General features: G+C 33.8%; 1 protein-coding gene across 1 annotated transcript in view; it reads right to left on the reverse strand.

The window, feature by feature from the left end:
* Positions 1 to 9210: 9210 nt before the first annotated feature.
* The window catches only part of LOC107753748 (megakaryocyte-associated tyrosine-protein kinase-like), an 11547-nt gene continuing 10387 nt past the window's right edge, over positions 9211 to 10370 (reverse strand). The window contains exons 9-11 of the mRNA XM_016569961.1: positions 9795 to 10022; positions 9635 to 9721; positions 9211 to 9556 (exon numbers count right to left, since the gene is read on the reverse strand). Of these exons, the coding sequence (XP_016425447.1) occupies positions 9377 to 9556; positions 9635 to 9721; positions 9795 to 10022 (495 nt within the window). The 3' untranslated portion in view covers positions 9211 to 9376. The remainder of the gene's footprint in view (positions 9557 to 9634; positions 9722 to 9794; positions 10023 to 10370) is intronic.

Consider the following 10370-nt stretch of genomic DNA (forward strand, 5'->3'; position numbering starts at 1 on the left):
ACCTAGATATTTTAGGCAATATAGAAATCCTGGCCAGGACGCGTCCTGGGAAAATGGCACGTATGGTCACCCTATCTTTATGTGCATGATCATCAGTAAAATGGGCTTGGTGAATCCTAAATTTCAACAAAATTAATGCCTGTTCACACCAAAGCCAATAACGATATAGTTTTGAAAATCATTCAAAATTTAGTAGAGTCTAGACCACAAACATAATCGCCTACAACAATGTCGTTGGAATCCGTTTCAAAATGTTTTTTTTTTTCCACCTGATGAATGATTGACAGCCAATCAGAATCCATTATGCTTTAACGAGCTCAAACATTTAAAGTGCCAGACAACATAACTCAAGTGTCCAAATGTAATAAACAGGGTGTTATGGTGCATTGGTGTGGATGCTAATATAGTTATCGTTACAGTTATCTTTATTGTTATCATTCTTAGTGTGAACGGCCTTAAGGCCCAATGAATCTGCATGACGAGTGTAGTTTTTGGGTTGTTTATAGCTAATAGCTTTTGCTTTAAATCCCAGCCATTGACATGACTTGCTACTTGTCATTGCTAATTTGTAAGATGGGACTTCATCTAGATTTTATGCAACAAATCATTTGTGTGCCCAAGCAAACAAGAGAACTCTTTGAAATTTGAAATGCACTATTTACAATTTCGCCAACTTTTATGAGCACGTTAGCATATAAATACTAGCCTCAAAGCTTTAGTCCGGAAATGGACTAAAATCCACAAAAATAAAATTCTGATTTAATGGGGTCCTTAAATGGTGATGTAAGAAGTCTTCACAGATATGCAAACCTGATCTGTAAACAAGATTAATTGGAACCAATGCGAATACGAATGAACAGTTAGCGATATAGCTTACCCCGACACCTAGTGGCAGTTTTGGTTACTGATGTTATAGTGTAAATAGCAAATCTTGGTATTATTAGTGATTTTTACTAGTAAAATGGAAGCTACTGAGATAAAGAGCTCATGCCTGCCCCCATTAGGAGACCCACTCAATGTAAAATAAAACAGCTTTTAACGGGCTAGTTTGCCCAAAATCTAAAACTCGTCAACATCTACTCACCCTCAAGTTTTTCCAAACCTGTATGAGTTTCTTCCTTCTGTTTAACACAAAAGAAGGTCTTTTGAAGAATGTGAGTGAGCAAATAGTTGTTGGTCCCCAGTGACTTTCATAGTACGAAAAAAAACTATGGAAGTCAATGTGGTCCAGAAACTGTTTGGTAACTTTGTTGAGGGTGAGGATTTAATAGTAAAATATGAGGAAAAACCTGCACCTTTAAAACAACATTTGGCCTTAACTGAACTTTTGCATGGCATGTCGGGTAGGTATCCAAAAATGGACCAATCCTGTTCAGAGTGACTGACATGCGTTTATCCCACAGTGTTGTCCTCCCCGTTCTCCTGACATCTTTTAGTAATCTGTAGATTAGCGTGTAAGACCCCTCTGTCGACCCAGTGAACGCGCGACTGTGTGCAGTTTACCTGTACAGCGATTAAGCAAACAACCATATGGAGGCTCACACTGGAGCTCGGCATCGTTTTTTCTCAGATTCTCACATCCAGCCAGAAATTTCACAAACGTGCAAATGTGTAGGTTGATCACGGGACCCCTGTTGGGAAGAAACTTAAAAAGGATAACCAGTTTAATTTAATCAAATTAAATTAACTCTTTAACCTTTTGCTAATTAAAACCAACGCAATTACTAGCGGTCAATTGCATAATGTGTAGTAAGATGCGTCACACATGTAAACTGCTAAACTAATCATCGTTTAGGTGGTTTTGTAATGTGTGGCTCTTGATAAGTCAAGCAATAATATTACTAGTGATCATAGTTTGAAGTACCAAACACCTTACAGTAAGTACTAAACTATGCTGTGCTCCAGACATGAATGATTTCTCAAATCTGCACAATGTGACTGCATGGCACCCCTCTGGCAACTTTTGCATGGGTAAACATCACATGCTGTCAAAAAATAAATAAAAAATCTTGTTTTTGTTAGTAACACACTACTAATTAGTAATGTAATTTTAACAGCTTTCAGAGGTTTCTGCTGCGTCGGTGACTGTGTTATGCCTTTAATTTGTGTTTTTGGCCCCATTTGCCCCTGCAGGATCAAAAGACAGTTTACGCGCTTCACAGCCCAGAAAGAACAAGGTTAAACTTTCCTCCTTAACACTTAATCTGATACTCTTAACGTTGTTAAAGCTGATATTCCTCTGGAGACGCTGACGTGCTTCGGCCTTTAATCGGCCGATTAGATGCTTCACCTGTCAGTCAAATGGTCTTCTCCGCCCCTTATTCTAAAAGGGTCCGCAGGCTCCTCCCACTCTGACATCACTGAGTAAATCTTTCCATGACTAGGAGAGATAGATTAAAGCATGAGGCACGTATACCCATAAAAACAAACACTTAAACAGACACTTACAGCTCTTTCCCATGCTACAATAGTTCATAGTGATGACTATCAAGCACTATAAATAGCATAAAAGTATAATAACAGTGGTTCACATGGCTCACTATATTCCAAGTCTTCTGAAGCCATATGATAGCTTAATGTGAGAAGCATTTTCAAATACATTATACACACTCATACACACACATTATGTAATACCAGAGACGACCAGTAGAGGGGGACACTGGGAAAGAGTAGCTGATGTTGGTTGTTTTAATAGGATTAAATTAGATCAATTAATGTTTGGTTTCTAAAAACATCCCTCTGTACTGGATGTGGTCTCACTTTTACTCTCAAAACCTCAAAAATTAACAGTAACAGTCATGCTTGACTTATAATAAATCAGAATTTGACATCCATAAAAATACAAATTTTCATAACTATTAAAATCAAAATTGACAAATTTAAAGTCATTATGATGTAAAAATTACAAATGGAGATAAACATTTATAATAATGAAATACTAAGTCGATTATGAGATAAAAAGTCACAATTACGAAAAGTTGAAATCGACTTTTGACAAAAACAATTAAGAGATAAGAAGTCAAGATTATGAGAGTTATAATTATGACAAGTCTAAACTGACAAAACAGTCATAATTATGACAAAAATTTATAGCATAAAAATTATAATTATGACATACTAGGTCAATTATAAATGAAAAAAACTAAATCATGACAAAAAAAATGTTTGGTTTCTAAAAACATCCCTCTGTACTGGATGTGGTCTCACTTTTACTCTCAAAACCTCAAAAATTAACAGTAACAGTCATGCTTGACTTATAATAAATCAGAATTTGACATCCATAAAAATACTAATTTTCATAACTATTAAAATCAAAATTGACAAATTTAAATTGACAAAAAAGTCATTATGATGTAAAAATTACAAATGGAGATAAACATTTATAATAATGAAATACTAAGTCGATTATGAGATAAAAAGTCACAATTACGAAAAGTTGAAATCGACTTTTGACAAAAACAATTAAGAGATAAGAAGTCAAGATTATGAGAGTTATAATTATGACAAGTCTAAACTGACAAAACAGTCATAATTATGACAAAAATTTATAGCATAAAAATTATAATTATGACATACTAGGTCAATTATAAATGAAAAAAACTAAATCATGACAAAAAAGTCAGTTATGAAGTAAAAAAAATTAAACACTATGTGAACACTGTCATCATTTAAAAAAAATACTAGGTTAATTATGAGATAAAAAAATTATGACAAAAAGTATTAATTATGACGTAAAAAGTGGAAACTATGAGATAGTCATAATTATGAAATACTAAGTCAATTATGAGATAGTAAACATTGCGATAAGTCAAAATCAACAAAAAGTGTATTTTATGTAAAATATATGTATACTTATATAAAAAGTTTAAATTGAGATAAAGTGTCATAATTTTGAAATACAAAGTTAATTTGACATGACTTGCTACTTGTCATTGCTAATTTGTAAGATGGGACTTCATCTAGATTTTATGCAACAAATCATTTGTGTGCCCAAGCAAACAAGAGAACTCTTTGAAATTTGAAATGCACTATTTACAATTTCGCCAACTTTTATGAGCACGTTAGCATATAAATACTAGCCTCAAAGCTTTAGTCCGGAAATGGACTAAAATCCACAAAAATAAAATTCTGATTTAATGGGGTCCTTAAATGGTGATGTAAGAAGTCTTCACAGATATGCAAACCTGATCTGTAAACAAGATTAATTGGAACCAATGCGAATACGAATGAACAGTTAGCGATATAGCTTACCCCGACACCTAGTGGCAGTTTTGGTTACTGATGTTATAGTGTAAATAGCAAATCTTGGTATTATTAGTGATTTTTACTAGTAAAATGGAAGCTACTGAGATAAAGAGCTCATGCCTGCCCCCATTAGGAGACCCACTCAATGTAAAATAAAACAGCTTTTAACGGGCTAGTTTGCCCAAAATCTAAAACTCGTCAACATCTACTCACCCTCAAGTTTTTCCAAACCTGTATGAGTTTCTTCCTTCTGTTTAACACAAAAGAAGGTCTTTTGAAGAATGTGAGTGAGCAAATAGTTGTTGGTCCCCAGTGACTTTCATAGTACGAAAAAAAACTATGGAAGTCAATGTGGTCCAGAAACTGTTTGGTAACTTTGTTGAGGGTGAGGATTTAATAGTAAAATATGAGGAAAAACCTGCACCTTTAAAACAACATTTGGCCTTAACTGAACTTTTGCATGGCATGTCGGGTAGGTATCCAAAAATGGACCAATCCTGTTCAGAGTGACTGACATGCGTTTATCCCACAGTGTTGTCCTCCCCGTTCTCCTGACATCTTTTAGTAATCTGTAGATTAGCGTGTAAGACCCCTCTGTCGACCCAGTGAACGCGCGACTGTGTGCAGTTTACCTGTACAGCGATTAAGCAAACAACCATATGGAGGCTCACACTGGAGCTCGGCATCGTTTTTTCTCAGATTCTCACATCCAGCCAGAAATTTCACAAACGTGCAAATGTGTAGGTTGATCACGGGACCCCTGTTGGGAAGAAACTTAAAAAGGATAACCAGTTTAATTTAATCAAATTAAATTAACTCTTTAACCTTTTGCTAATTAAAACCAACGCAATTACTAGCGGTCAATTGCATAATGTGTAGTAAGATGCGTCACACATGTAAACTGCTAAACTAATCATCGTTTAGGTGGTTTTGTAATGTGTGGCTCTTGATAAGTCAAGCAATAATATTACTAGTGATCATAGTTTGAAGTACCAAACACCTTACAGTAAGTACTAAACTATGCTGTGCTCCAGACATGAATGATTTCTCAAATCTGCACAATGTGACTGCATGGCACCCCTCTGGCAACTTTTGCATGGGTAAACATCACATGCTGTCAAAAAATAAATAAAAAATCTTGTTTTTGTTAGTAACACACTACTAATTAGTAATGTAATTTTAACAGCTTTCAGAGGTTTCTGCTGCGTCGGTGACTGTGTTATGCCTTTAATTTGTGTTTTTGGCCCCATTTGCCCCTGCAGGATCAAAAGACAGTTTACGCGCTTCACAGCCCAGAAAGAACAAGGTTAAACTTTCCTCCTTAACACTTAATCTGATACTCTTAACGTTGTTAAAGCTGATATTCCTCTGGAGACGCTGACGTGCTTCGGCCTTTAATCGGCCGATTAGATGCTTCACCTGTCAGTCAAATGGTCTTCTCCGCCCCTTATTCTAAAAGGGTCCGCAGGCTCCTCCCACTCTGACATCACTGAGTAAATCTTTCCATGACTAGGAGAGATAGATTAAAGCATGAGGCACGTATACCCATAAAAACAAACACTTAAACAGACACTTACAGCTCTTTCCCATGCTACAATAGTTCATAGTGATGACTATCAAGCACTATAAATAGCATAAAAGTATAATAACAGTGGTTCACATGGCTCACTATATTCCAAGTCTTCTGAAGCCATATGATAGCTTAATGTGAGAAGCATTTTCAAATACATTATACACACTCATACACACACATTATGTAATACCAGAGACGACCAGTAGAGGGAGACACTGGGAAAGAGTAGCTGATGTTGGTTGTTTTAATAGGATTAAATTAGATCAATTAATGTTTGGTTTCTAAAAACATCCCTCTGTACTGGATGTGGTCTCACTTTTACTCTCAAAACCTCAAAAATTAACAGTAACAGTCATGCTTGACTTATAATAAATCAGAATTTGACATCCATAAAAATACAAATTTTCATAACTATTAAAATCAAAATTGACAAATTTAAAGTCATTATGATGTAAAAATTACAAATGGAGATAAACATTTATAATAATGAAATACTAAGTCGATTATGAGATAAAAAGTCACAATTACGAAAAGTTGAAATCGACTTTTGACAAAAACAATTAAGAGATAAGAAGTCAAGATTATGAGAGTTATAATTATGACAAGTCTAAACTGACAAAACAGTCATAATTATGACAAAAATTTATAGCATAAAAATTATAATTATGACATACTAGGTCAATTATAAATGAAAAAAACTAAATCATGACAAAAAAGTCAGTTATGAAGTAAAAAAAATTAAACACTATGTGAACACTGTCATCATTTAAAAAAAAATACTAGGTTAATTATGAGATTAAAAAAGTCAAAATTATGACAAAAAGTATTAATTATGACGTAAAAAGTGGAAACTATGAGATAGTCATAATTATGAAATACTACGTCAATTATGAGATAGTAAACATTGCGATAAGTCAAAATCAACAAAAAGTGTATTTTATGTAAAATATATGTATACTTATATAAAAAGTTTAAATTGAGATAAAGTGTCATAATTTTGAAATACAAAGTTAATTATGAGATAAAAAGTCTAAAATTGTGACAAAAACAATTTTGAGATAAAAAGTCAAAATAATGTCAATCATGATTATAACAGGTTTAAATTATGACCAAAAAATAGTCATAATTATGACATGTTGAAATTCTGATTAAATGTCAGTTATAGAACACTAACTCAATTATGAGATGTTGGAATTTTGAAACAGTCGGAATTATGAAAAAAAAAACAAATAAAAAAACTTCAAAATGATGACTAAAAGTCAATTGTGAAGTTGAAATTCTGATTAAAAAGTGGGAATTATGAGAAAAAATGGATAAAAAAAAGTTAGTATTATGAAATAAGTTGACTTGTGTCAATAATTTCTATTTATGTCAATTTCGACTTTATCTCATTCTTATGGCAGAAATGTGCTTCCATACGCAAGACATCACTGCTGGTAAGTATTTTTGGGCTGATATTCTTATATCTTATATTGGATCAGAATTGTAATTCATGCTACATGTAATATGGTTTCTACGGGAGTAAAATCCACAGCACAAATCTCACCATCATTTCCCAACATTTCCACCACAGATTAGTTTTACCTTACCTAGCATTGAAACGTGACTAGGATTGAGCCGAATCTGAAATTATGAGCATAGATTTGAGATTTCCCACACATAAATGAGCTTTAAAGTCAGAGGTCAGAGGATTAAAAAGTGGGAATTATGAGAAAAAATTGATTAAAAAAAGTTAGTATTATGAAATAAGTTGACTTGTGTCAATAATTTCTATTTGTGTCAATTTCGACTTTATCTCATTCTTATGGCAGAAATGTGCTTCCATACGCAAGACATCACTGCTGGTAAGTATTTTTGGGCTGATATTCTTATATCTTATATTGGATCAGAATTGTAATTCATGCTACATGTAATATGGTTTCTACGGGAGTAAAATCCACAGCACAAATCTCACCATCATTTCCCAACATTTCCACCACAGATTAGTTTTACCTTACCTAGCATTGAAACGTGACTAGGATTGAGCCGAATCTGAAATTATGAGCATAGATTTGAGATTTCCCACACATAAATGAGCTTTAAAGTCAGAGGTCAGAGAGCTTTAAAATCATCTTGAGGAATTGCACATCATCCTATTCGAGGATTTATAAAGCAGAATAAAGATGGGAAATTCAATCTGCTGCGGTCTCACGGGTGACGGATAAACACAACCGACGAAAAAAAGGCCATAATCTGGATTGAGCAAATCAACGCAATGAACATAAATCCCATGAACCTTTGGGAAATGATTTTTTTAGCGTCTTGCTAAGGTGTTCTGGGTGGTTGCTATAGGTGGTTTCTTCCAGTCTGTCAGGAAGTTACAAGTATATCACTAGTCTCTATTTATAGTCGCTGGACAATTACATACAGATGATCCAAGAGCTAATCCCAGATAAACATGATGTTTCATCAGTGAAACACTCTTTTATTCTTCTCTTTCTTAAGAACGAGTGATTCGAACAGAAGACTTCCTGTAGAAAATCCATTTCCCGATGGGTTTATTACTGTTGTTACAATAAATACGTTTCTGAATTGCATGAAAAGTCTCTTTTTTTACAGAACCTCACTGAGGACTGAAGCACATAATAATAATAATAACAATAAAGCATGTGCAATAATGAATTTCATCATTTGGGAGAAACCTGTCAGGAATATGGGTCATATTTCCACCCCAAAATCAAAAGAAAAGGCAGGGAAAAAAGAAACTAAAGCCTAATTTTTTTTGTTAAAAACATAATAATAGTAATAATAATAATAACCATGTGTCTGGACACATTGTGTCTTGTTTTAATTCCAAATACTGTACTATTACATAATATTTGCATTTCAGTAACGAGAATTAAGGAGAGAAAAAATATTTAATTTTGATTTTATTTATGCAAATTGTAATTGTAGTCAATGGTATGACATTATATCAATGACAATTAAGCACAAAAAAGCATATATGTATTAAATATATTAAGTAATAGGTATTTCATCATGGTATCATATTGTTTTAATTTGTACTGACTGCTGTATTTTTGTATTATTATTATTATTGTTTTATTTCTTTCAAAACTAAAAATTTCTGGGAATTTTTTTTTTTTTTGAGACCAACATGACATTATTTTCATGCCAATTAAGCACATTTTCTACCAAATTCATATTATAATTAATGCAAAAAATAGATTTTTTAAATAAAATATTTGTAAAGGTCATGTTATTATATGCTTTACTGTTTATACCGATTAAAAAAAATCATTTGCATTATAATATTTTAATAAAAATAATATAAAAACAATAAAATAAAATAAAAATTACAGTAGATGAGAACCAGTTTTGAGCATTTTTTGAAAATAAAAAAATTTAAAGTGATACAATATAAAAATGCAATGCAAAAAAAAAATGAAATTCTAAAAACAGGCTTTACTTTCATGCGAAAGTTTAATTTGACTTGAGGCGTGTTTTCAAGATTCACTCAAAAACATAAAACCACAACAAAAACACATACAGTGCGATGAATAATAAATTAAATCTACTTTATACACATGTGAGGTGAGGTTCTTTCTCCAGCCGCTCTCGGAGCTTGTGGAAGGACGGTCTCCTCTTGGGCTCCGTCTCCCAGCAGGACGTCATGATGCTGTAGACGTCAGGAGGACATTCGTCCGGCGGCTCCATGCGGTAACCCTGATCCACGCGCTCCCGCACCTCGCTCACCGGCTGCAACAAACACCAGCAGACAACATCACACCTTCAGGAAGATGAGAGCAAACCATACATTTACTGTGAGAAACGCACTATTTTGGGATACGGCTGTCTGCCGTATGAGAAGATCTCCCACAGCAGGACTCCGTAGCTCCAAACGTCTGACTGAGCGGAGAACTTCTGCAGGAACAGAGACGTCAGGTTGAGTTTGAACTAGTGATGATCATCAACGATCTCGTGATGTGTCTCTCACCGTGTTCTTCAAGGCTTCGGGCGCCGTCCACTTGACGGGTAACTTTGAGTTGTCGGTTGCCGTTGAACTGACCTTGGCCAGACCAAAATCGCTGACTTTGGCGACGGTGTCTTCAGACACGAGGATGTTGCGTCCGGCGAGATCTCGGTGCAGGAGTTTCTTTGACTCCAGGTGCTCCATACCTTCACAAACATCTCTGAGAAAAGCGCAGAAATAAAACCTCCATGACTGATACGCGTGGATTTTTTTATGATTTCAAAAATCTTTGATTCTTGAGATTCCTGACAAGCCCACTTGACACAGCAAAACATACTAATACATAAATAAAATAAAATAAAGCATTTTTTCTAAAATAAATAAAATAATTCTTACTACGATAATATAAAAAACACAAAATAAAGCCTACTTATTTTTTTTTTTTTAAATGTCATTAACGTAATACAAAATGATATTAAATAACATGAAGCCTGTTTTTTAAACAAATGAAATCATTCTTAAAAATGGCACAAAATACGAAAAAAAACTATTTAAAAAAATTTAAATAAATTATGATTATGTAACACATGAATGAATGAA

Source organism: Sinocyclocheilus rhinocerous, unplaced genomic scaffold (genome assembly GCF_001515625.1).
Source record: "Sinocyclocheilus rhinocerous isolate Xijiao unplaced genomic scaffold, SAMN03320098_v1.1 scaffold202, whole genome shotgun sequence".
In the NCBI taxonomy this organism is placed as follows: domain Eukaryota; kingdom Metazoa; phylum Chordata; class Actinopteri; order Cypriniformes; family Cyprinidae; genus Sinocyclocheilus; species Sinocyclocheilus rhinocerous.